Source organism: Tamandua tetradactyla, chromosome X, assembly GCF_023851605.1.
Source record: "Tamandua tetradactyla isolate mTamTet1 chromosome X, mTamTet1.pri, whole genome shotgun sequence".
NCBI classification, from domain to species: domain Eukaryota; kingdom Metazoa; phylum Chordata; class Mammalia; order Pilosa; family Myrmecophagidae; genus Tamandua; species Tamandua tetradactyla.
The window spans coordinates 140,978,791-141,006,527 of record NC_135353.1 but is presented as its reverse complement, the minus strand read 5'-3'; the positions used below and the strand labels follow the sequence as shown (position 1 = coordinate 141,006,527).

General features: G+C 37.1%; 1 protein-coding gene across 8 annotated transcripts in view; it reads right to left on the bottom strand.

Moving 5' to 3' along the window:
• Positions 1-27,737, bottom strand: part of DMD (dystrophin) — a 2,428,671-nt gene that overhangs the window by 1,680,052 nt on the left and 720,882 nt on the right. For all 8 annotated transcript variants that reach the window (XM_077145121.1, XM_077145123.1, XM_077145120.1 and 5 more), the window contains exons 6-7: positions 20,912-21,084; positions 14,730-14,848 (exon numbers count right to left, since the gene is read on the bottom strand). In XM_077145121.1, coding sequence (XP_077001236.1) covers positions 14,730-14,848; positions 20,912-21,084 — 292 coding nt within the window. The remainder of the gene's footprint in view (positions 1-14,729; positions 14,849-20,911; positions 21,085-27,737) is intronic.

The window sequence follows — 27,737 nt, the reverse complement described above, 5'->3', positions numbered from 1 at the left end:
AGATATTTGCAAGGCTTATGTACTGCCTGAACAAAGGAAGCACAATGTCAGAATTAGAAGTAAGGGCTCCAGAATTTCTAGTTGATTAATGGCATGGTTAAATCTGCCCACTGTGGGGAGAAAAATTAGAGTCTCAGGGCCTACCTAGATACCTTCCCAAATGCTTGTGTGGCTTAAAATCATTTTTTTGTTCATTTTTTTACACTCATCTGTGTGCATTTAACAGAAGGCACTTGCATCAGCTAAAACAATATTGTCCTATAATAATGATGGCATCGACTTATATAAGGAACCAAAGCTAAGCTTCTGATGATAAATTCTAATTTTAAAAATATCCATTCCCTTTGCAAGATTAAAGTTCTCTGAATTATTATGGTTGTTCAGCACCTTTTGATCAAGTTGAGAAAAGATGAAAGAGATGAGACCATTCTTTCAAGCCATTTTCTTCACTTCACCAATTTATATTAGGATTAAGGTGAAGGAGGGTGGGGGGGGTGGGTATCATTTGTTCCTTTTGCAATTTGGTTTGCTTGAAATATATATATATATTTCTACTTCCTATAAATACACAGACACTGTAATTTAATAGAAAATTCCCATAAGCTACAGAAATCTTGCTGCAACTAATATTTTTAAATCAGTGATTTACTTGAGTTGTGAAAATTTAAACATTAATTTCTTGACACCTCCTCCCTTAATAGTCTATATTTTGTGCTTTGTTTGTCCTCATTTTCACAAATAGGTGTTATATTTGTATTGGAGGAAGATTGGAGATAAAATAGTACAGATAAAATTACTTTAATTTTAGCCAGCTGCTTATTTCTTACTGTTTTCAAATTTATTTGCCGTTTTTTAGAAATGAGTGGGTTTTGTGATTATTTTCAGCCTTTCTTAACCAGGCTCCTTCAAACACCCAAATATCCAAGTATTTTCAATGCTTTATACTCGTCTTTGCCCACGTCCTGTTATCCATGCTCAATCTCCCTTCTATTAGCAACTATAGCAACAGTAGGCTATACTACTATGTTTTAACCGATATAAAGTGAATTAATTAAGGGCTTCACTATGTACTCTCCCCTCCTGAATTCTATGAACTTTAAATAAATCAGAATAGTTCTCAAGAGATCAACTGCTTTCCCTGAATCATATATACATATGTGTATGTGTGTATATATATATATGTATACATATAAAATATATATATAATCTTCTAAGTGTTTTACCTATACTGTCTTATATGATAGGACATTAATAAAGCAGTTTTTAAAATTAGGAAATAAAATTGCAGTCATTTTCCTAAGGCACTCACTTGCCCAGCTGATTCTATACAGACCCAAGTTCTCTACTGGCTCAAATAACAGATCAATGTAAAGAAAGGTATACCATATATGAAAATTTACTTATTCAGGCCTAGGTAAAATGCACATTTGTACTTTGTCCTGTGTCCTTCTTAGCATAATACTCTTGTCTATTTGACTCAAGGTGGGATTTCAATCTAGAAAACCTGCTGATCTGGGAAATATTTGAGAAAGTGAGATGTTTTTGCATACATTAAATGATGCCCGTGCTGTCTTCTTCTAGAGCTGACCAGGAGACAGTAGAGGAGAATTTATTCACAACTGGTTAGTATTTCCGTATCTTAACTTTAGTGAGGCTTGGATAGTAGCCCAAGCCTGCAAGATTTGTAAACGCTCTTCCACTTTGATTAATTTTAATGATTCTCTGAGGGAGGCATCATAGCAAAAAGGCAGAAGCCAGTATCTCTCTAGGGCTCATTCCTATTCATGTGACTTTGGCACTTACTTTCAGCACATTTGGAATCAACTGATTTACATGCCTCCATGTTCAAAACAAAGCCAATTAGGCTTGTAACAAAGAGAATAACTTAAAATATATATATATTTTTATTGACAAATCTTCACACACACACAGTCCATACATGGTGTCTAATCAATGGCACACAATATCATCGCATAGCTGCGTAGAGAATAACTTTTTATCAATGCAAAGTTTTAGGGAGGAGAAAAGAAACATTCTACTAATGAAATTATGTTCTGGGGTAGTTAAAAGCAGGGACTCTCACCTCCAACTCACTAGCTCAGTGATGTGTGCAAATCACTTAAATTCTGTAACATTCATTTGTAAAATGACCATAGTAAGAGTAGCTACCTCTTACGATTGTGATGGAAATAAAACGAAACAATATACAAAGTGCTGATCACTGTACCCAGCACTTGATAACTGTTCAGTAAATATCCCCCCAGATCATATCAACATTTATATACAAATCCTACTCCTGGTTTCAGAAGACAAAGGTTTTGCTACATTTTAAGAGCCAGTTTGGCCACCCCACATACTGTTAAATAAAGTTATGGTTGTAGGATAAAAGCTTCTATTTTCCACAAGGTTGCTATAATTACTCTTACAGATACTACGGCAAAGATAAGAATATGATATTATAATTGTGATCCAGCCTTCGGGAGATTTTGCTAGAAATCTTCAGTGTGACTGTGACGCCGTATGTTTGAATGTGTATGTACATGTTTTATACAGAACTGCTGAGGAATTAAAAAATAGGCACGGTCTGTAATCTAAACTGGGAAGGACTAGCATATTCTCTGGAATGCCAGGATGTCATAACGACTGACCACATACAAATCCAGCTGTCAGGACACTGGAAGGAGTCTGAGGGTCACAGGGGAAAGTGCCAGATTAGAAATAAGGATCACCTAATTAAAATAACTTGTAAGGAGAAGAAAGGGAACCAGCATTTCATTTCCACAAGATGCCAGGCATTTTACATAGGTTTTATACTAGTTCTGAACACATATTACAGGCCAAATACTTTACAGGTATTACATAACTTAATCTTTGCAGCAACTACAATTTCTGCTTTGCAGATGGGCAAATCTGGGGCTCAGAAGGTTTCCCACTGTCATATAAATAATTAAAGGCAAAAATAGTGTTTCAGCTCAAAACCAGTTAGCTCTGTGAAGAAAAGGTTAACATCAGGCCTGGGCTGATTTAAGCCTAGCTGGGAAAATGGCCACTGAATCATGTTTTCATACACAGACAGAATTAAGAAAATTGTGAAATGTGGTGGCTTTCCTGTTTTAACATGTAGGACTTGTCTTAGATTGTTGGTAAGGAGGAGAGGGTGTGATAGTGGCCTTTGAACTTTGAATTTTGTGACTTGAATGGACTTAAATATTGGTCAGAAAGTGAGGCTGCAGTTTCTGTGTGTTCAATGGCCCAAAATGAGCTTGCTTTTGTCCTCAGCAGCCAGATGCATCCCAGGCGGGTAAGAGGCAAAAAAAAGTTGTGTATTTTGATTGCTTCTGGGCCATCCGATGAAGCAGTGATTCTGTACTAAAGCATCTCCTACCTCGTGTCCTTTTATAAAGCTAAGTAAATGTACCATTAGATTAAATTCTATTGCATCTTGTGAATGTGATAGCCTATTAGCCCCCTCACAATGGCAGTGTTAGTTCAGGCTTTAAAGTCTATTATGTCCTGTTACACACACACACACACACACACACGCACACACACGGAAATCATATATCTGGTTGAAATACAAACTGTTGGGCAAAAGTAAACCCAGACAAATGGTTTATGATAAAGTCGACCTATCTGTGGTATGAATATCAGAGTACATGGGGTTAACTAAAGCCATTTGCTACTTTTAAAAGAGATCTATGGGGTTAGTAACAATGATTTTACTGCCATTTAAATATTTTTCTTTACTTTTCCTTAATTATTCTGGAAATAAGAGGTCTTTATCAGCCAATGCAGAGGGTTTTTACTAGCTGAAACCCCTGATGACATGGCCCAGTGATATAAACTAAGATGAAGAGAAGACAAAAAAGGGAAAAAGAAAAAGGGCCAAGTGTCAGGGACCACCTCTGCACACAGAAGCTCCCACCTGGACAATCCCTTTGGTGGAATTAGTGCTTTGAATCAGAGCTCTATCTCTTCACAGTCTGTGAAGAAATAAACAGAAGAAGGGAAGGAGGGAGAGAGAGAGAGAGAGCCTGTCCAACAGGAGATAAGCCAAGTCTCTTAATTCTAAAGAGAATATTTTGGCGGCCAGTCTTATGTGACAGCTAGTCTTTTTCCATCTTATCTAGTGGAGGAACCATTTCTCATTAACGACAGGACAGCTAGCAATAAGCATTGCTCCAGTAATTGAAGATTTCAATAGCAGGCTTAAGTCACCTCTATAGGAAGAAAATTCTAGAGATTTGAAAAAAACTCTGCATTAAGGGATTCTGGGCTTTGTCCTCTGTGCCTGTTCGAATCTGCTGTAGACCCCAGAAAACCCATGTCCTTTAAGCCTCATCCAATATTGTTACGTGGGAGCTTTTTAATTGTTCCCATGGACATGTGACCCACCAAACTGCGGGTGGTAACTTTTGATTAGATGGCTTCCATGGAAATGTGCCTCTACTCATTCAAGATGAGGTTCCTTACCGGAGCCCTTTAAGAAGGAAACTTTTTAGACAAAGCTTCAGAGCCCACGCAGCCAGAAACCTTTGGAGATGAAGAAGGAATGCTCCCCCAGGGGAGTGTCATGAAACAAGAAGCCTGGAAAGAAAGCTAGCAGACATCGCCATGTTGGCCATGTGCTTTTCTGGTTGAGAGAAAAACCCTGAATGTCATCAGCCTTCTGGAACTAAGGTATCTTTCCCTGGATGCCTTAGATTGGACATTTTTATAGATTTGCTTTAATTGGGACATTTTCTCAGCCTTAGAACTGTAAACTAGCAACTTAATAAATTCCCCTTTTTAAAAGCCATTCTGTTTCTGGTATATCACATTCCAGCAGCTAGCAAACTAGAACATCCTCTAAAAAGGCACATATCCTGGATGTCATTGCTCTAGTGTAGTGCTCTTCAACCTTGGCTGCATGATAATAGAACTTGATAAGCTTTTAATGATTGCTGGTGCCAGGATCCCATCTCAGACCAATGAAATTGGAATAACAGCCCCAGTGCCAATATTTTCAAAGAGCTCCTTCAGATGATTTTATTGGACAGTCAACATTTGAAAGAATATGGTCTTTGAGAAGAGATAAACATGGATTTGATTAGAGCTCAGCTATCTATCTGCTGTGTGATCTTGGTTATAGTAAAACTCAAAGCCTCAGTTTTTCCATCTATAAAGTGAAAATAAACTGTTCTGGAATTACTGGGTAGATAAAACAGAATAAAGTATAAGAAGCGTCTAGAACATGGTTGTGCTATTTAAATTTTAGTTTCCTTTTAGAAAAAGGAACTTTGTATATTAGAATTTATATCTCTGGTGATAAATTAAAAAAAATTGAAGGGACTACTGTGCTTCAATTTAATGTAAAAGTGTATTAAGCGATATTGAAATAGTATCTCACAATGTTGTTGTAAATTACATTTCATCTTATATTTCCTGTTTACCTTTTAAATGACCAATGAAATTTTACATGGAGTAATTATTTGCTTGGGAAAAGTATGACTGTATCCTCAGATCAATTTTCCCAATACTCACTTTTGAAGCTTTCAGATATTCATTCACAGGTTCTGTAACATTTATTATAACTGCCAATCTGATAAGATAATTCCATTTTGAAGATAATGAAACTGAATAAAAATGTCCGAACTGTCAGCAACATAGGCCTTATTTTCAAATTTTACGTTTGACTTCTCTAAAACCTTACATGCATTTTTAAACTCGGTATGTCATTGTATTTTCATCTTCTACCACTAGTTAAACATTCAAAATTGCTTAGGTTATGGCAACACCATTCTGCGATAATAACAACCACGGATATCACCTATAGAATGAACACTTTAATTACTCAAATATTATCCCAATTATTCCTTCATAACTGAGCCTTATTAAAATAAATTAGCAAATGAGCAACAGTTTTTAAAAAATATATTTTCCTTAATAGTCTAGTCTTTTCTCCCTGTGATGATACAGCTGAAGATACTATTGCCAAAATAAATATTATATGTCATTCAGCATGGGAAAGTGATGACTGCATTTCCCTTTGTCTAAACACTTTATAAATGTGCTATCAGTCATTTAGACTTATTTATTGTTACTGAATAGGTTTATGATGTTATGTTTCCCCCACTTAAAAAATAAAAAAACAAAACAACAGTTGTTTTAAAAAAATCCTCATAAGGTAATTGAAAATAGATTTTTAGTGCTCTAGTGAGAGATTATACTCAAAAGTGTCTGTGCTGGTTTGAAAGGATTTATGCACCCCAGAAAAGCCATGCTTAATCTTAATCCAATCTTGAGGGAGCAATGGCTTCTTTTAATCCCTATTCAACAATGTAGTCTGTGATAACTTGATTAGATTATCTCCATGGAGATGTAACTCACCCAACCGTGAATATTAACTTTGATTAGAGGGAGCTGTGACTCCACTCATTCCAGGTGGGTCTTGATTAGTTTACTGGAATCTTTTAAAAGAGGAAGCATATTGGAAAAAGCTTCAGAACGATGAGATAGCCACGAAAACTACTAGATCCCAATGCAGCCAGAGACCTTTGGAGATGAAGAAGGAAAATGCCCCTAGAGGAGCTTCATAAAACATGAGACCTGGAGAGAAAGCTAGCAGACGTTGCCAAGTTGCCATGTGCCTCTCCAGTTGAGAGAGAAACCCTGAACATCATTGGTCTTTCTTGAGTGAAGGTAACCTCTTGTTGGTGCCTTAATTTGGACATGTTTATAGATATACTTTAATTGGGATATTTCCATGGCCTTAGAACTGTAAACTGGGAATTTATTAAATTCCCCCTTTTAAAAGCTGTCCCATTTCTGGCATATTGCATTCCAGCAGCTAGCCAACTAGAACAGTGTCAGAACAAATTTTGTATAGAACCTCACACACAATGCAAATCTGAAATCAAACCATTCGATTATAAATCATTTAACTTTCTAAATCCAGTAAGAAACTTCATTGCTTAACTACAGCACAGCCATTTTAATTTTACAAATCATTTACTAGTTGAGGTGAAAAATATATGTTGGCTGACAATTTTCCAGGAAGTAAAAATTATCATAAATTATAAAAGAACATGAAACATTAGTAAAAATATACACAATTATGTTAGAAAGGGTAAATGCAGGGCACATGTACACAGACACTGTATTTAATGTTTTGCAGGTCTCCATGTTGTCTAAGTGGGTAAATTTGGAACAGTTATATCCAATTATTTCAGTCATTGCAACAACTGAAATGGAACAGTAGGACAAAAATAGCTTCAATGTATTAGTGATTACCTCAAACTGCCCTAAAAATATTCAGTTTTCTGTGTTAACTGAACTGAAAATAAAGTATAACCTTAACATTTAGACGCAGGTCATCAAAAAAGAGACACTGACTCCATCTGGCTCCTTCTTCCTCTCTTAACCCCACACTGCTGATCTAAGGTGCACGCCTATAACTTTTTCGGCTTTTGAGGCTACTAGGAAATATATGCTTATATATATAACTATGTATTATACATATAGCATTGCTGTTGTGACAAGCAATTTAAAATCTCTTCATCAGGAAACAGGAGATTGCGATACTATTATTTTAATGTCAATACAGTTATCTGAATTATAATATGATATGTATATTCTCATTTTGATCTTGCAATAATATGTGTGTGCTATATTGGCAACTGTTTACCCAGGTAGAAAGTTTTGATTTACTTATTTTGATGGTACTATGAATTACTCTCATGTACAAAGGATCACCCCATTGTCCCTTTAAAGAGTTCATTTCTGTAGCAGCAATGATGGATCTAAGGATGCTTCCAGAGACTCTGGGATAGTCCTTGTTTGGGTTTGGTAAAGCTGCCAGAATGCAATATACCAGAAATGGAACAGCTTTTAAAAAAAGAACTTATTGAATTATAAGTTAACAGTTCTAAGGCCAGAAAAATATACAAACTAGGATATCCAAGAAAAGATAACTTGACCCAAGAAAGGCCAATGCCTGTCACATGGGAAGGCATGTGGCTGGTCCTTGTTTTCAGTTTCATTGCTTCCAGCTTTTGATTCTAGTGGTTTCCTCTCTAAGTATCTATGGGCCTCCACTTAGCAACTCAGGGACACAACTCTGGGTCCTGGCTTGCTTAGCATCTCATAGCAAGGCACAGGGCAATGACTGCTGGGCTCTGCCTGTGTCTAGGCATCTGCTCATTCTCTCAGTACTCCAAGCATCTCCAAACATCTGTGTCTCTGTCAGCTCTGAAGCACTATTCTCTAAGTGTTTGCATTTGAGGTTTTCCAAAATGTTTCCTCCTTTAAAGGACTCCAGTTCAAGACCCACCTTGAATGGGTGGAGTCACATCTCCATCTAATCAAAAGGCCACACTCATAATCGGGTATGTCATATCTCCATGGAAACAATCCATTCAAAGTTTTCCACCCTGAACAATAGGTCTGGCCCTACAAGATTGGATCAAAATCAAAACGTGGCTTTACTGGTGTATATAATAGTTTCAAACAGGCAGTCTTTTTTAATTCAAATGCATCAAAGTATATTAATGTAGCAGTGTGATGCTAGTTATGCAATGGGTCTGGCCATGGAACAGAGAAGTGTCTTAAGGTTCAAGATGAAAACTAAAAATAGTCAAGGATACTCTAGTACGTGCCCTTGCTCCAAGGATATGCATGCCAGAATATGTTAATCACTTTTCTCTGGATTTTTACATCCGCTATCAGTTTTTCTGAAGCTTCGTTATCAGTGCTAGCATCTGTTCTAAGCAATGCTAATAAAAGTATACATCTAAATTATTTAACACAGTGTTTTCCAAATTCCCTTGTTAAAAGGTTGGGATGAATATACATTAAAGAAATGAGATGGCAACACTAAATGTACTAATATACCATTCCTTTGCTGGTATAATAATGCCATCTCAAATTTGTTCACTTCAATTGCAATCCAGTGAAGTCCAAAATTAAAGAAACATTTTCATTATTAATACATTTAACACTATTAGATGATATAATTTGCCTTTAATGATCAAATTTTAATGTTTCTTTAAAAAAGAAACCCTGGAAAATGTTAAGTGGTCTCCTGCTGATATAATAGGAACATTATTTCGCTATTACCATATCTACATAGCAGATGATACTTTCTACTTTCCATAACAGTGCAACCAGACTAAGAAATGTTCTTCCAAGAAACGTGGAATCCAGGTTTAGGTAATAACAGCTTACGATATCGCCAAAGACTCTCTCCTGGAGATAATGATATAAATCACAAATAAAAAGGTACAAAGGAACACATATTTCATAAAGGTTACTTTGTCATCAAAAAGACAATGGCCATTTTTATTCACATGTGTATTATTAAAATGTTTTAAAAAATAATTACATGGAACAGCAGAACACTTTGTACTGCAGAGTTTGGCTGTAAAGAGTTTGAGATATTTACATAATAATATCTAGCTGAAATGTTATACACAGGAGAGGCACTAATATATTCCAACCCTCATTATATTTTCTGAAGACAAATGTGTTCGACAATGGGTTCTAGAAAAAAAATCAATCTTAATGATATGAAATGAGCATCCGCGTCCATACAAATTTCTAGCTGCTCAGTTTAACAACAATCTTCTGAATTGCATGGTTTTAGCCTTTCAATTGTTACTTGTGTGAACTAGTATCGCTATTTCTTGTGGTATGAAAATGTGATGGTTGGGACAAAGATAGAAGAAAACTAAAAACTCTAAAGTGGCGACTCAGGGGGCCTGGTCACAGACAATTTACGGTAGGCCAGTCTCTCTTAGGATTTCCCTCTCAATGAAGTAAGGGCAATGTTAAGTATAACTGTGAAGGCCTTTTCTTCAAGGTCTCTAATTTAAGTCTGCACCACACTATTTCCATAAATCTCTAAGTGGTCAAGTTACTTGAATGAAGACACATCTAATTTTCATACTTACTCCTTCAATTTGCTTAATGCTGGATTAATGCTTCTCAAACATCATTTCCATTATATTAAATTCTGCTTCCTAACCACCCAGCTCATAAAGCATCAGTGTTTTCCTCACTGGAATGACAGTTGCACGAAGATGGGGACATTTTCTGCCTTGTTCAGTGCTGTTTCCTCATTAACTGACCTAAGATGACCGAATCAGTGTTTGATTGCATCAATTTAAATCTTTATTTTTAATTTGCTGTACATTTTCTTCGGCAAGAGTACGTTCATTTTGTAGTATTTATCAAAATGAAGACTTCATGAATTTAATCTAGATACCAAGTCCCCAAAACATCTATGTCCTTTTGGCCCTGTAAACCATGTCCTATGTTTACCAGGGCTTAGAATGAGCATCCAGAATTATCTAATGCACTACCAGCCAAGTCACATTTCTTGTCCTGTATATCTATTCCTAATAATAATATTTCCTTTCTTGGGTTTCTGAAAGGAAAATTTATATTATGCTAATTAATTATATTCTAATAATTTTTTCAGCAAATATGGACTGTAATACAAATAAAAACACCATGGATTCTGCCTGCAAGTAATAAAGGGAAGTTACACTTCATTAAAATTAATATTATAGATTTATATACTTAAAATTTTTTAAATGCTGTACAACTCACTAGGTCATTGCATGGTACTAAAGAGTGGATTGATATTCCAGAAACCAACTGTGAATGAATACATTATAATTGTGAAACAAGAAGTGATATGCAAAGTTAAGAAAAAACAACTTTAGAAACTCTTCATACCTTTATGGTGATGAAGGAGAGAGTCAATATATTACCAGATCTCAAACAAAATTCTGGACCAGATGTTATTATTAGACGATTGCAACTGAACAACTAATGGCAAAAAAGGCTCTACAAAATATTGCTTTAACAATACAGCCAATAAAGAAACAAAGAATCTGTGTTTTGGCATTTGAGCTTGATGAATGAAGTGAAATATAAGAACCATGCAAATTGATGACTGCTTCTAAAGTACACACAGATATAAAATCCAGTAAATGTTACAACTGAAAGTTTATTATACTCACTGCCTACAGCTGTTGATATTAGAAGATATACAGTACAATATAATTTTAAAAGTAATCTAAATTGCTAAATGCATTACTCTATAATATAGTCTACCGGTTCATCAAGTCACTGAATAGCACTTGTTCAAACCATTGATATCAAACCCAAAATAATAGTCCGTCGACATCCTTCTTTCTGTTTTATAGCAAACACAGAGGTATATATTCCCTTTACAAAATTGTTCTAAAGATAAAATCTGTATGCATGCAAAGATAAGTCTGAAAACATTCTTTGCGAGAGTAAAACTTTCTATAGACAGAGCTAATTTTGGGGAAAATGGACTCTAAAAACAACTCGAGTGATGAAGGGATTAGCCAAGCAGAAAATAGAATCTGTGTCACCATCCTTATGAAGTCAAAACGGAGTGGATTAAAACCAAACTCTAATTGGTTTGTAAATGTCATTTTGAGGTTACAAACATTTCTCCCAAATTCTAGTGTTCTTTATTGTTTGTTAGTCAAGTTTGACTGTCATCATTCATTTTTCATTTTAAAGTTAACCTGGTAATAAGTGAGGGTATTTCTACATCATACTGCATATCTAAAATGAAAATGACTTTTGAAGGCACTGTATGAAAGTCATCTAAAATTGTCCCAACGTTTTATTCCTGATCCCATTAAAAAAAGGCGTCTTTAATTTGTTATTCACAAGGAAAAGCTGACACAGCAGTCTCTTAATAAAGGGAATGTCGTGGGGACTCGCAAACAAACTAATTTGTTTGAAACTTAGGGATGCAAACCATGGAAACAAAACCTACAATGGATATATAATGTATGTCTTATAGAGAAATCATTGTAATCAAAATATCTGATTCATAATGAGATATATTTTGAAAAGAGATAAATCCTTACATTGATGAGCAAAATAGGCATAAATAATTAAATATTCTTCCCTTATTATTACTTATTTTTGCATATATAACCTTTAAACACAAGAGAAATATAGCTCCTGAAACTGCCAATGCTAATACCTAGTACTATGTTTGAAAAGGCAATGGCACTTAAAATCAAACCTGAGGCCTTAGAGAACCAGTGAAGGCCAAATAAAGCATCCAAAACTCCATACATGCAAGACACAAAAACCTCCAAATTATACTTTATCAATCAATTCAATCAACAAATCATATGTTCAAAATTCTAAAAAGACTTTTCTTGTGGCAGGTATTTCTTAAGCCAAACATAACTTCAATCCCCCAATAATAACAATCTCCCTAAACATAAACCTCCAGAGGGGCATATTAGACCCAAAATTAAAACAGTTTTGGAGAAAAGCTGCTATTGTCACACATAAGCTAAAGAACCAACATTTGGTTAAATAAAAAACTGAATTTCCCATACTTAATTACTATACAAAGCATGAAGGCAGTCCATGAATCTCCCGTTAGATACATTGAAGAAAGCACTCTAAGTCTTAGATTCTAAGAGATTCTATTCTGTATTTAATGACAAACAAATCAGTAAACAAAATTAATTTTAATTTATTTAATATTCATTCTTTTCCTTCAATCACCATAGATAGCATCTCTTTGAAAATACTGAGCAATGATATTTAAGTGCATACTTAGCTATTTTTCTAATATACTGGTAGGAAGTCACAAATATTGAAAAATGTAAGATTTATGCTAAATCCTCACCTTATTGATAGTCATAACTAAACTTTCATAAACCTTTTTAGAAGATACTCTTCAAATTACATGGAGTCCGTAAATAGAAAGGGCTTTCAGAACTAAGATTTTATTGGCAGAACGATACCATTTGGCTGACTATGAATTATCAAGTTTCAGTTATTACAATGGAATTTGTACAGCCTGTACTATGTTGTATATTTGTACATATACTTTCCCTTAAAAAAAGCACATGGAGTTGGCGATAGCATGCTATTTTATGCTATAAAATATATTCTCCATGTAACTGCCCATTTCTTAATACAGCCCTATAAGCATACTTACTGATTGTGTATGGACTACCACCTAGGCACCCCAACGCCATTGGTTCAAAGGAGAGCTAAGAGTTCAAAAGCCATTTCTTCACTTAACAAGAAAAATATCTATTTTAAACCTACTCTTAGTATTTTATGAAGTACAGGACACACACAAGGAAAACAACAGCATATATTCCAGGTAAAGGAAACTCAGCATCATATTTGGATTGAATGAAAACTAAAACCAACACATTAACAAGTTTATCCCTAAAATCTGTACACTGCAGCTCTTATTCTCAGGGACTGGAGCCCAGATTTTCATTACATCTGCCCTCACTATCTTATGGAAGCATGAGAAAATATAGGAATCAGTACTTGAAATCAATAGTGAGGTGACCCTCCCCCACTCTGCAAAATAAGCAAGTACAACTGGGGCAGAAAGGATGCTGACAACTTATAGAAGCAATAAAAAATGGGTAGGCAGTAAGTGTTCAGCCATGCATTATCCAAGAGAAAGGAAGCATTTCTACTGAACTAACTTGTATTACAACCTCATAAATTCACGTTTGTGTTGTTATGATTTGCCTTCCCAAGTACATGTGCTCACCAAGGTGGAAGCATTGGTTAATCAAATATAAGAACTAGTTCTTGCGATAGTTGAATATCTCATTTAAAACGACTGCATATCCATTCTGACTTATATATCAGCGTTTGAATTCCTTTAAAGTGAGCCTATCCCTCTCTCCCAGGAGATGGATCTGCTATTGAGAAACGAAGGTCATCAGATTTCTGGGCCTACAACATTGATCAATAAATTTACCAGTGAAAGTCTGCCTTGGGAGTTATTTCTGAGCTTTACCCAATGGGACCAACCACCACCACTCAAGGATCCCCTGTAGAATTGATTCAATATTCCAAAGACCATTGAATGATATTTAGCTGAAACCTAAATGTCAGCTTCTATTATATCCCAGTCATCAATCACACTGACTTTGAATCTCCAGCCTCTTGTGGTAGAGTGTGGGTGAAGCCTCAAGAAAAGTGAGAAAGAACTGAGTTTGCATTTCCAAAAAAGCTGGCACAATAAAAGAACGTTTCTCATAGGCTTAAAGGAAAGCAGAGGTGAGGATGTCATTATCACTCTAATGCATGTGCCTGGAAGGAATAGCTAGGTAATACAAGAGGTAAGGATTAAAGTCATATAAGTGTAATAGAATACAAATATAAATACAGTGCTGCCTTCCAACTAAAGAAACAGAAAGTGAATAATCATCCAATGGAGGACTTCCCCAGGGTGACAAATCATAACAGAACAAGTGCCAGGAATAGATATCCTGATTTAAACAGTAAACCATGTTGCCTTTGATAGAGCATATGAATGAAATTGGCAAGAGTATCTAATTAATTATAGCTGATTAGTCTATCAAATCTCTTGGTAGAATAAGCAAAACATGAACTTTTTATAATTATTTGGAGACAGTGTACTCCAAATGCAGCATGTTCCATCCACGAGGCATGATCATTCTAAAGGTTTGCTTTATCACCCCAATTTTATATTTTTGTTTGAGATATTGTCAAATTCAGAACAAAAATGAAAAAGGACAATCCATAATATGTTATGAGAAGAGACCACATTTTAAATGCATGCAGAATATAGGAACATAAAAATTTTCCATTTTGTGCTTAGTAGGTCGAAATGTCAAGTCTGAAACACAAATCAAAACAAAACACTAAACCATACTAAAAACAATGGTAGTACTGACCTTCTGGATCAAGAAGTTTCTCTATGCCTAAATGATACTTGGCAATGTTGAATGCATGCGCCAGTCGTTGTGTGGCTGACTCCTGGCAAACCACACTATTCCAATCAAACAGCTCTGGCCTGGAAAAAAAAAACACACAAACAGGCAAAAATATGTCAGCCTAGAACATTTCATGAGATTCACTTCATTTCTGAACTTTGACTGTCAACCCATGTCCACAGTACATAAGAATCAAGTATCACTCTTCATTTTCCCTGGATGATGTTTCTCATTTAAACAACTCACAATGAGTTGAAAATCCTGAAGAAAACAGAAGTTATTCTCAGTTACTCAAACACAAAAATGTGCTGATCTCATCAAATCCAAATTCAAAGCTTTGAATATCAACAGCCATTTCCAGGTAACTTCCAGTTTCATAGGCCTAGTCCAGACCTCGCCCCTGAACTCCAGGCTCTATATTCCTCTGCCTATTCAGTATCTCCACTTAAAGGCACTGAAAACCTCAAGTGTCCAGAATTGAGTCTTTGGTATATCTCTTCTCCCTCCCCAAAATCCACCTGCTTCTCCATTTTTTTCCTATCTCAATAATCAAAAGCAAGTCCAACCTTTCAAGCTTTCATTTATTTAAACAGAAAACCTTGGAGTCATCATTGATGACTCTTTCAAAACTTTTACAAGACACTTAATTGAAGATATTTCCAGAATTTGACCACATCTCCCTATTCCTGCTGCTATCACCCTAGTCCAAACAATTGTTTTATCTTGCATGGATTATCCTGATAGCCTCCTAGCTACTCATTCTACTCCCACATTAGCTCCTGTTGGTCTATTCTTAAAAGAGCTGCCAGAGTGATCTGTTAAAATTTAACTTTTGTCAGAGCCTGCTTCTCAAAACCCTGCAAAGGAGGGAGTGAAATTCACACATTTAACTGTGACCTGCAGGGTCTGACTCCCCATTAACATTCTGATTTTATTTCCAACTTCTCTCCCGAGATTCCCTGTGCCAGTTTGAAGCTGTTATATACCCCAGAAAAACCATGTCATTTTTCCTGATCCAATCTTGTGGAGACAGGCATGCTTCTTTTAATCCTGATTCAATAATGTAGGGCAGAAAACTTTGATTGGTTGTTTCCATGGAGATATAACACACCCAGTTGTGGGTGGGACCTTTGACTGGATTGTTTCCATGGAGATGTGACACACCCAATTGTGGGTATGAATTTTGATTAGGTGGAGATGTGACTCCACCCATACAAGGTAGGTCTTGATTAGTTTGCTAGAGTTCTATAAAAGGGGAAACATTCTGAAGAAAGCTCAGAAACAGACATTTAGAGAAGAGTTGCTTCAGAAGTAGCACAGACACAGACATATGGAGGCACTTGGTGTGCCAACAGAGAGAGCAGATGCCTAGACATAGATGTTTGGTGATAAAATGACCAGCAAACACCAGCACATGCCTTTCCACTGGACATACATTGGATTTCCTTGAGTCAAGATATCTTTCTCTGGATACCTTAGTTTGGACATTTTTATGGCCTTACAACTGTAAATTTGTAACTTAATAAATTCCCTTTTGAAAAGCTATTTCATTTCTGGAATATTGCATTCAGGTAGCATTTAACAAACCAAAACATTCCCCAAGCAAGCTAGAGGGTTTCCTGCTTTTGTATTTGTTATTCCCTCTGCCTGGAGTTCTCTTCTCCTGGACATTAACAAGGCTCACTCCTCTACTTCATTTGGGTCTTTAGTCAAAAGTCACTTTATTGATGAGTCCCTTCTCTGGCCACTCCATCTGAAATGACAACCCTCTTCCTCACCCCAATCAGACATGCACATTCATCCCTTTCCCCTTTAACTGCTTTATTTTTTTTTTCCTTAGCACCAACTACACATTTGCATATCATACACTTTAATGAACTTTATCTATTTATAGGTCTCCTCCTCTAGAAGGTAAGCTCCTTAAAGACAGGGACTTTTTTTTTTTTTTGCCAGTTCAGTCCTGCTTGCTAGTAGAAACCCAGCCTAACACATGACATTACTCGATAAATATTTTCTGACTATATTAAAGAATGAATGAACACACGACTTATGAACATAAGATGCAGCTCTTATCTTATAAGGATTTTAAATTTAATGAGGAAAAAATGCATACACCATGAAATGTTAATTAAAATCTAAATATTAAAATGTACAGATCATAATGCATGCTTTCTGAAATCTGAAAGAGGCCCGCAAAGTTACTGAGGCTTAAGGGAGTCTGAAAGGAGGGCCTGGGTTTGGATTATGAAAAGTGTGCAGATATTAGAGAATCAAAGCTCTTAGGAAAAGAAAAAGCAGGAAATTTTCAGGCTATCAAGATTTTGCAAGCTTGGCTCTGTTGCAGGTTTTTACCATCAAGCAATGGTAGATATGGTTAGGAGAGGGAATTGGCATGACTTTGCGTATGGCCTTGGTTGTTAAGGAATTAAAATTTAACCTAACAATATTGGAAACCATTAGTTAAGTGGTTTGCCATCTTTTCCAGAATCACAAAAACATTTGAGAATCTGATGAGAGCTATGATCCCTCTACCCAGACAAATTTCAATCCATATCTGTAAAAATAATTTCAATACTGTTTTTGGTCATTTGGGTCTGCCTATGGACTCCTGAAACTAGACTCTGCAAGGATGGGTCAGCTGTTACTTTCTAGAATCATAATTTAAAATTAAGTTACAGATGTAGTTCTCATTTGGCGCTCATTTGCTTTTCTTTAATTGATCTTTCACTGAAAAATTCTCCCTGATTTTGTGGGTGATTCAGGAAATCAAATCACTCCTATATGTTCCAAGATATCGCAAACAGCTAACAAACAACCTAAAATGTTTATAAATTGGGGACTGTCTCTAGTGATGGAGAGAATGAAAGGAATTAAGCTTAAAATCTTGATTATTTGGTGGGGTAGGAAATTCACTATACAGCCTCTGTACCATCTTCAGTTGTTCGTCTCTAGGCAATGGGACTAGAACAGAAGACATGCATGGGAGTGTAGGGAACTAGTTTTCTCCCCTATAATACACGAATTTTCACCATATTCATGGTGAAATATAGTTGCCTCCATATTCTAACTCTGTTCCTTTCGTTAACCACCTAGATGGTTAGCTTATGTAAGCCATATAGCCTATTTGTTCTTTAGTGCCTCAATTAAAAGAGAAGAAATTACACTGAATGGCCACAAGGTTCCTTATAGCAATAAAACAAATCAAATGAATTCTTTAAAATATTAAAATTAATTCATTAGAAATTTTTAATAATTTTTGAATGCATGAAAAAGTGGATCATAATCCAGACCTTAATTCACAAGAACAAGCAAGTATCACCAGACTTTTGAGGAAAATGACAGCATGGGCAAAGCAACACAGCCTAGGGAATAAGAGGGGGGCTCTGAAGACAAACAGCATAAGTTCATATCCAGCTCTACCACATATTAGCCAAACCATCTTAGGTAATTCACATAACCTATCTGCTCTTCAGTTTCCCAATTTGTGAAATGGGAATAAGGATAGTATCTATGTCATGAGATATAGATGGTTTACTATACTTAGAACATGCTTAGCCAATAATAATTGCTTATTAGAGTTCATTTTGATTCCTTTGTTCTGATCATATTCATATAATAATCTAATCATATTTATATGATAAAAATAATGTACTTTCAATTTATAGACTCAACACCAAAACACCTACAATTATAGAACAGACGTAAATATCACAAACTTTGCTAATGCAAAAATAAGTATGACAAATTGTGAGGTAGAGAGGAGAAAAGAAGAGGAGGTAAAGATAAGTGTGATAATTTTTTCAGCCTGCCATGCCGGAGAGCTGGGGTTCGATTCCCCGGTGACTGCCCATGAAAAAAAAAAAGAAAAAGAAAGGGCAGGGGGTATTCGTGAAAGAGCATCAATCAACTCAGAAACATCTTGAAAAATAGCCATGTAACATGTAAAAATGTAGTTACTCATGATTCTTGTGATATGACAGGAGAGAATATATATATGAAGATATTTTGAGAGAGAAAGAGTGGGTCAGGGACAGACACACAGCAGGGCAATCTGGACATGTTTTCTCTGTTACCTACAAATATATTCAGAAATCATGAAATACAATATTAACCAATGTAGTATGTGAACATGCTTGTAGGATTTGAAGTCTCCACTTGAAGAGAAAATGTTAAAATGCTAATAAGGACAACACAATCTGACCCCCAATTTTTTTTGGTTCATCTGAAAATGTGTGTGTGAACAGTAGAATCAATATTTTCAGGTCCTTTCCACAAAGCATGTGGCTGCATAATTGAGGGCTGACATGATGCAAAATACAAGCCTCGGTTCCATCTCGTCCAGTTGCACTGAAGTTGGGGAATATATATTTTTTTCATGTAATACTCATGAAAAACAATGCGTTAACATTGCTGTGGTGGTTTGGCACCAGAAAAACACATTCTTAATCTTAACCCATTTCTGTGGGTGTGAACCCATTGTGAGGATGTCCTTTTGATGAGGTGACTTCAGTTAGGTGTGACCCACCTTAATCAGGATGTGTCTTAACCCTATTACTGGAAGACTTTAGAAGCAGAATGAAATTCAGACAGAGGAAGAGAAAACATCACAAGAAGCAAGATACCAAAGGACAATGGAAACTGGAAGTGAAGGAAGAGGCCAGGAGATGCTGCCACATGCATGGCCATGGGACAGAGGAGCCAACGACGGAGAATCACTGTCAGGTAGCACCAGAACACCAATCTTTCGGAAGAAAGCATCACCTTGATCATGCCTTCATTCAGATTTTTTCCAAGCCTCAGAACCATGAACTTATAAATTCCCACTGTTTAACCCAACCCGTTGCATTGTATTTGCTTGAGCAGCTAAGAAAACCAAAACAATTGTTTAACATGCCACCTGGTCTGAGCCTGCCTCCTGTCTAAAAATCAGGGTGCTGAATCCTTAACTGAGAGCCCAGTCTGGCTAAAGTGAATTAAGCTCAGCTGGGAAAAAGGCCCTGGGGAAATGGGCTTATTTAGAGTCTGTTCCTGGATTGAGCTTGATCATTATGAAAAGTTACATCCTGGAATTTTCTTGAAACAAGACTGGCGTAGGAAATGATCAGCTTGTCAAAAAAATGATAATAAAAGAAAGATCAAAGTGAGAAAAGATAGGTTGCTCTGAAAATCAGGGAAGATGCGGTCTAGTGGCATTTCAAACATAGTTGATCAGGTAATGCATTTCACACTGGGGACTGGGTTGGGTAAATGAGCTGGTTAACAGGAACACTAAAATAGTATTCTTTTGATTTTACAAATTATTTTATATTTATATGTTGTTATGCTTTTTGAGCTGCATTGTGTTTATTTTTATAAAGAAAAACAGACAACTATGTTGTTATCTTGGGAAATATATTATAGCATGGAATATAGTTGACAACATTCAGTTCACTATATCACAGTGAATTCTTTTTATGAAGATCCACAGAAAAAATTACTCTTACTCTGTATATGAATTGCTTTGCTCTTCCAGAGCCATTATTTCTTTTGATATTCTAAGCAGAGGCAGAGAATTAATTGTGTTCTGCTTTTTGCCTTGGTTGCTAAGATGCTCAGAGCCTCTTTTAATACTGACCTATAAGAAAATATATGGGGCCTCATGGGATTTTGCTATCTAAGCATGCAATTGACAAGAAAAACGTTTCTTTTTCTACATTATTTATTCTTTGGTGGTCATTAGTTTTACTATAGCCATTGCCATGACATTTGGCTTCATTTTTAATTCTGTAGTTTAGGCTCCAACCCACAGGAGTTAGGCTCTACTATAAAAATAGCAAGTCTGTTCTGAGCAAAGTTAGAATACAACCTGGATTTTGTGTAAGAGTCCATATTGCAAATACAGTAACTCCCCCCACCCCTGCCATAAGCACATTTATGCTACAATGATTTTACTACTTCAACATCTGAATGAAATCATTAGAGTGCCTATATATTAGTACACATTTCTTAATCAGTCCTTTTTGATGGACAGTGATTGATATGGTTAACACACATAACAGAATACATAGTAGCAAATGATCTGGAACCACACTAGGGAAAAACACATCATCGACCTCTAAATTAATACTTCCAAAAATCATTCAATCTCTCCGTAGCCTCCTTACCTATGACTATGAATGAGAGCATTCAAAGCCAGGCCATCTGACCAGCTGGTGGTGAAGTTTATAACATTAACTTGTGGATAATTACGAGTTGATTGTCGGACCCAGCTCAGGAGAATCTTTTCACTGTTCGTTTGTTGCAGTCCAGCCATAATATTTTTCATTACATTTTTGACCTGCATGTGGAAAGAAATTTTCATAAGAAAATGAATTTCCTGATCAAGAACCATGCAAATCTAAATTTGAATGTCTTCATCTTTCATTAGTAAATAATGGGGACTTTAGAGCCAATTAATAATGAAAAATGATAGTTTCTAACAGGACAGAGCCCATTCTAATTAGTTAGGAGTCTCTTTTGATTGGTTGGTATGTGTATGCCATACCAGTTATTGAATAGATTTGATATCATTCCTGGATTGTGTCATATTGAACTATGGGTGCTCATGAGAGATGGTGCTCTCTAAGCCAGAGCAAAACTGTATGGACCAGCACCCCTACATCAGACCCCACTGATTGAGCTCCTTTGTTGTTGCATGGGACAGCGATGTCCACATGGCACAGAGGGAGTTTGTGCTACATAGAGCAATGGTTGGCAGGGGAGGATACAAGCCCTCTATGAGAGGCTGGCGGTCATCCCAGGCTTGGTCACCACCAGCAGCTCCCAGAAGGCTCCTGGACCTGGTGAGTGAAGATTCCAGGAGTGAAGCACCTGGCAATAGGAATGGTTCCCCTGGCCACAGTAAACTTCAGCCCAGCCCGCTGACCGTGTCGCTGGAGGATGTGACACTGACATCAACTGGGATTTCAGTGGAAACAAAGGACTGAACTGTCAACAGAAGCTTCTCCCAGGTCCTCTTTAGATTTATGATACAGATGCCATCACTTTCCCTTTTAGAGTTGTACTGTTCCATCTGGAAGTCAAGCTTGGTGCCACCAAAGTGGGTTTCTGCTGCAAAGAATTTGAGGATAACCTCCTCCATCATCTGCAGGACCTCAAGGACTTTAAGTTTCCCTTTAAGTTATAATGGAATTCAGGGCAAGGCTGTACAGACCCCTCTCTAGGTAACAGAAAAAGATTAGACATGTTCTAAACCAGGGAATTAAAGCATATTTGTAATATCAGGACAGGATGAATAGCAAAATGGCTAAGAGAATGGGTTTGTACCATGTAGTAGTCAACAAACTAAAACAGATTTTGGTGCCAGAAGTGGGGTGCTTCTACATTTGCAAATGTCAAACACATTGGAATAGCTTTTTAATTGAACAAGGGGAGGATTCTTTGGAAGAGTTGTGAAGAACTTGACAGAGAAAGCCGAGATTACTCTGAAAAGACTGTTGGTAGAATTATGGACTCTAAAGATACTTCCATTACAAATTGGAAGGAGGGCGACCTTTGTTTTGAAATGGCAGAGAATTTGGAAAAAAATATTTCTTGTGGAAGGGAGAACTTGAATATGATGATCTGGGATACTTGGCAGAGAAAATTTCTAAGAAAAATGTGGAGGATACAGCCTGGTTTCTCTTTGCGGCTTATACTAAAGTATAACAAGAGAGGGATAGGCTAAGAACTGAATTTCTGGCTGTAAAGAAACCAGAAATTGATGGTCTGGAAAATCCTGGGTTTCCAGAAAGTGAGACCCCAGAGAATGGTGCCCCACTTGAGGATTTAACCAAACATGGAACCAGTCAGTCATTACAAGACAAGCCAGGATTGAAGATGGAGTTTTCCAGAAAAGGATTTATAGAAGGTCCTATGGTCTGATGGCTTCAATTCCTGTATGGTGCATGCCAAGTCAACAAATCCTTTGTGAGACCTGTATAAACAGAACCACTGCCAGCCTGGACCAAAAGGGACAGAAAAGGGAAAGACTGAAGGAAGAATGGTCTCAGAGGCAGAACCATGGAAGCTAAGGTCTGAATCCAAGAAACCTGGGGCCCAGAGAGCAGAACCACCTGTGTACATGGAGGTGGGGGGTGGTGAGTTTGCCCCAGAGGCAGAGGGTGGGCCCTCTGCCTCGATGTCAGGAAGAGTTCTATTGCCTCCGGTCTTGGAGAGGGTGGAGTACATTCCTGGTGATTTGGGGAGCCTGGATGCCACCCCATTGTTCTGAAGGGGTTGAGTGTGTGCCCCTGAGATGACAAAGAATCTGGGTGCCACCTGGGTACTTAAGGAGGGTAGGGCTGACAGAATGTGGTCTCCCCATTGTTGCCCAAAGTTGCAGCCCTTTTCCCAGTGTTTGGAGAAAACAGGGCCACTGTGTAGGCCCTTAGAAAGCGTGGGACTGCTGCTTTCTAAAGCCCCGAGGATGAATGACTTTTCATTTGAAATCTAATGAAGTTTGCCCTACAGGTTTTCAGAATTGTTTAGACCCACTGATCCCTGTTTTCCTTTTAATACCTCCCCATGGCAATGGGATCATTTATTCTATGACTCTTCCTTCTTTGTATACTGGAAGCAGATAACTTGCTCTAAGTTCACAGGTCCACAGCCAGAGGAGAATTTTGCTTTGGGACAGACCATGCCTGTAACCAACTTTGATTAAATTGTACACCATTTCTCAGTTGATATTATATTTGTATTGTTACTGAAATGATTAAGGATTTTGTGATATTGTGAGGAAATGAATGCACTCTGCAAATGGAAGCTTTTAGTGCATTGTATGCAGGACTGATGGGCAATGTCAGGCAAAAAATATGCCCATTATTGTTTTGTATTTAGACATTAAGTATGGTTTAAGATAAGGTCTATAGTTGCCAAGGTGACAAGGGGTGGACTCTGTAGAAGTTAGCTTCAGGTGTCAATTTGGCCAGGTGATGGTGCCCAGTTCTGTTGCTGTGGACTTAAATCGTGAGTATGAGAATTTCATCTATGGCTGATTACATCTGTGATGAGCTAAGAGGAGTGCATTCAGCAATGAGCGAGGCTTAAAAAGAGGATGTAGAAGAGAGGTGGTCAGAGCCACCTCAGGCTCAGACCCAGACGTTTGGAGATGCAGAAAAGAATCAACCCATAGAAAGCTATTTAAACTCAGAAGGCAGGAGGTAACACCATTGGACATTGCTCTGTGTCTTCCCACGTGACACAGGAACTCAGATGAAAGCTACCTGCCTTTACTCCAAAGAACTGTAAATTTATAACAAAATAAACCCCCATTTATTAAAAGCTGCTCCATTTCTTGTATATTGCATTCCAGCAGCTTTAGCAAACTAAAACAGATTGTTTACAAACAAAAGCCTAGACTCAAATTTTGGCTTTCCTATTTACTATTTGTGTTACTACAGGCAAGTTATTTAAGCTTTTGAGACTCCAGTTTCCTTATCAATACATATGAGTTTGATGTAAGTATCAAATAACATAATATAGCAAGATAGCAAACCTATGGTTTAGACTGTAAGTTTTAACAATGCAAGTTGTCTTTACTGACTGAACTGAAAAAGAATACAGAAATGAGTTTGTCTCTTTAAAATAAAGAATGAATATCAACAAAGGAAGGGAAAGGAGTATATATTTCTTAGATCTGTGCAAGTACTGCCTTGGTTTTATTTTCATTAATTGGTTTCTGTATATTTGATTCTGTCCTAGGCTTTGTTGCAAATGCCATTCAGCAGGCTATTGTATTTCAAAGTTTCATTCTTCTAACTAATCTGATGCAGATATCCATTCTAAGCATTTTTTCCCTAAGCTTCAAGAAAGCAGTGACACCTCATTACAGAACTAAAACTGTCTACATCATCTATGAGGGAAATATTTACCAGGGTAATTTTTAATGTTAGTCATGACCCTTGTCAGATACATCAAGGAAGGACATATAAGTAAAGGTGATTAGTCCTTGCTACCAACAGCTTTCCTTTTGAAAAGTCTAAGGTTCAAATACTAGCAACTCTGATCAGAAGATAAAAATTCATTGTGTAGTCTAAGTGTGACATTTTATTTTGCTTCTGCATCGGTGCCAAAGTGAAAAAATGCCTTTGTGCTAAATACATATTTTAACATCTCCAATGTTAGTCAATTTTTTATGAAAGATTCAAGACAAATTTTAGGATAGACAATTAAATCTGACTCTACAATACTTCAAAAGGATTTGAGGTGATCTTCTGTAAAGGAAGTAATTATTTGAAGGTGTGAAATATTTGCATACATTTTTCAGGATTCCTTGGTAGCTAACTCTAGTGTTTAGGGGAGTATTATCCAGTTTGCTTAGTTTTATCCTGATCGACTTATTTAGTCAGTTACTCAGTGGATAAATAGGTCAAATAGTTATATAAGCGATATATTTTTTTGTCGTCCTAAAGTTATACTTTGCACAACCTCCAGGTATAGCTATTGTAGGACATGTACTTTTTGTCCTGTGCTGAACCAGGTTTGGAATCAGCAGACACTGGCTCGGTGGCTGTGATGGATTTGCACTGATTAGGCAACCCTCCTGTGATAAATGGGGTTCATTTGTGAAATGCTTGGCCAGACTGCTCTCTATATGCCTAATGTTAAAGGACAACAAAGTATTAAATTCAAAACTCCTTTAACATCATTATGCCACTGATTCAGCTTATCATCTGCAGCCTTATTGGTACTGCTTCTACTGGGGGGGGGGGCAAATGTTCCTGCAAAAAAGTAAAGTGTGTGATAATCATTTCTTCTATTCCTACATAAAAGACGGTCTGAGATCTTTAAAGAGAATCAACCATGAGTCAAGCACTGAGTTGGTACTGAAAGTGAGCTTTTAAGCAGAAAGTATTCCTGTTATCAGAGCTTACAGTCCCTAAGACGCAAATTGTGTGTGTGTGTATCTAGAGTTATAAATCTGTTTTCAAAAGGAGAAGTTTGAAGTGTCCTTTGAGCAGTAATTTTGAAAAATAACTAGGTGTTAACTAGGCAAAGATGTGACAAAAGTGGAGCTGCACCCCCACATTTCCTTTTCAAAGAAGGACTTGTGCTAGCTGGCATCAGGCAGCCTTCTGCTGTCGGCACACTCAAGGACTGCCCGAATTGCAGAGATCTCTCACCCAAGGCCATGCTCTTCCCAGGGAAGCCCACATCTAGCAACTCATGAAGGAGGGTGGTATAAAGAGTAAGCCATTTTGGCCCCAGTGGGACACCTCTGAGGGACCATTCCGGTACCATAGCTCCCCCGGGGTTGGCTGAGGCTGTCATTAGGCTCGTACTGGGCTAGCCCCTAGTTCTTCCTTCTTTTTATTCCTGCCCTACCCTCACTTCCACAAGTGTTGGCCCCAAGGGCATACTGTAATCAACATCCTACCTGCTAAACTCAATTCCAAAATCTATTTCCCAGAAAACCACCTTCATCAGAATGGGTTGCAGGGAAGGGACAGGGCAGAGAGAGACAGAAATCATCTTCTACAGGAAAAGCATTGTTCATATGAAGGTTCTGTAGAAAACCTGAGTAAGAACTGTATTTCCGAGAAGGCATTAGAATTTACAGGGAGGGGTTTTAACAGTGTAAAAACCATCTTTCTCTTCTAATCGTATGTTGCATAAATAATAAAGTTTATAAAGTTTCCAAAGCAAATTAGTTCTGGAACTGAGTCCTTCCTGTGCGTTAGCAAGCAAAGGTGGGGACCCAACTTCTCACACCTCAAAATTGTTTGCAGGAATTGATTTTATTGCCAGCTAGTTGCCAGAGTTGAGTTTGCTAACTTAAAAATGATGGGTTGCACCTTAAAACAAAGAGGGAAAAAGACATCCAATGCACAGTTTACTTTACAATTGTGTTCAACACTGCTTTCTCCTCAATATAGGCATTATTTTTCAGGTTAACAATTTTATTTGAAGTTTAGAACAGAAAAAAAAATTGTCCTCAAAAGTGGTAGAGGAAATAAAAATCGGCATTCCTGAGTTTTCACAAGTTCAAAGAGAAGTCCTCTACAACACTATATATATATTTTTTATTAGAACAGTTGTCGTTGACAGAAAAATCATGCAAAAAGTACAGAGTTCCCATATAACCCCCTCTCAGATATACAGTTTCCCTGTTACTGACATTTTGCATCAGGGTAGTACTTTTGTAACAATTAATGAAACATTATTATAATGACACTTACCTTTAGCCCACAGTTGGTATTATGGTATGGTATACTCTTTTAGTTATACAGTTTTATGATTTTTTTGTATGTTTACTTATATGCAACCTAACATTTCCATTTTTATCCCTACTCAAGTATACAGTTCAGTGGTTGTCAAAACTTTTCCAATACTCCAGAGAGAATATATTCTGGACATTAAACTTGCATCAGATAGGTGGTGTGCCAGTTTGAAGCTGTTATATACCCCAGAAAAGCCATGCCTTTTTTCCTGATCCAATCTCGTGGGGCAGCCATGTTTCTTTTAATCCTGATTCAATACTGTGGGGTGGAAACTCTGAATCGTTTCCATGGAGATGTGATACACCCAAGTATGGGTGTGACATTTTGATTAGATGGAGATGTGACTCCACCCATTCAAGGTGGGTCTTGATTAGTTTACAAGAGTCCTTTAAAAGGGGAAACATTTCAGAGGATGCTTAATTGCTCGGAGAATAGTTGTTTGGGAGCCAACAGAAATGCTGACATTTAGAGATGTTCAGAATGCCAACTAGAGAGAGCAGATGCCTAGACACAGATGTTTGGAGATGAAGCCCAGCCAGTATTGCCACATGCCTTCCCATGAGATATTAAGCAAGCCAGAACCCAGAGTTGTGTCCCAGAGGAGCTAAGTGAAGGCTCACAGATACTTAAAGAGGAAACCTCTGGCACCAGAAGCTGAAAGCAATGGGATCAGGAACAAGGACCAGCAGATGCCAGCCATGTGCCTTCCCATGTGACAGACATTGGC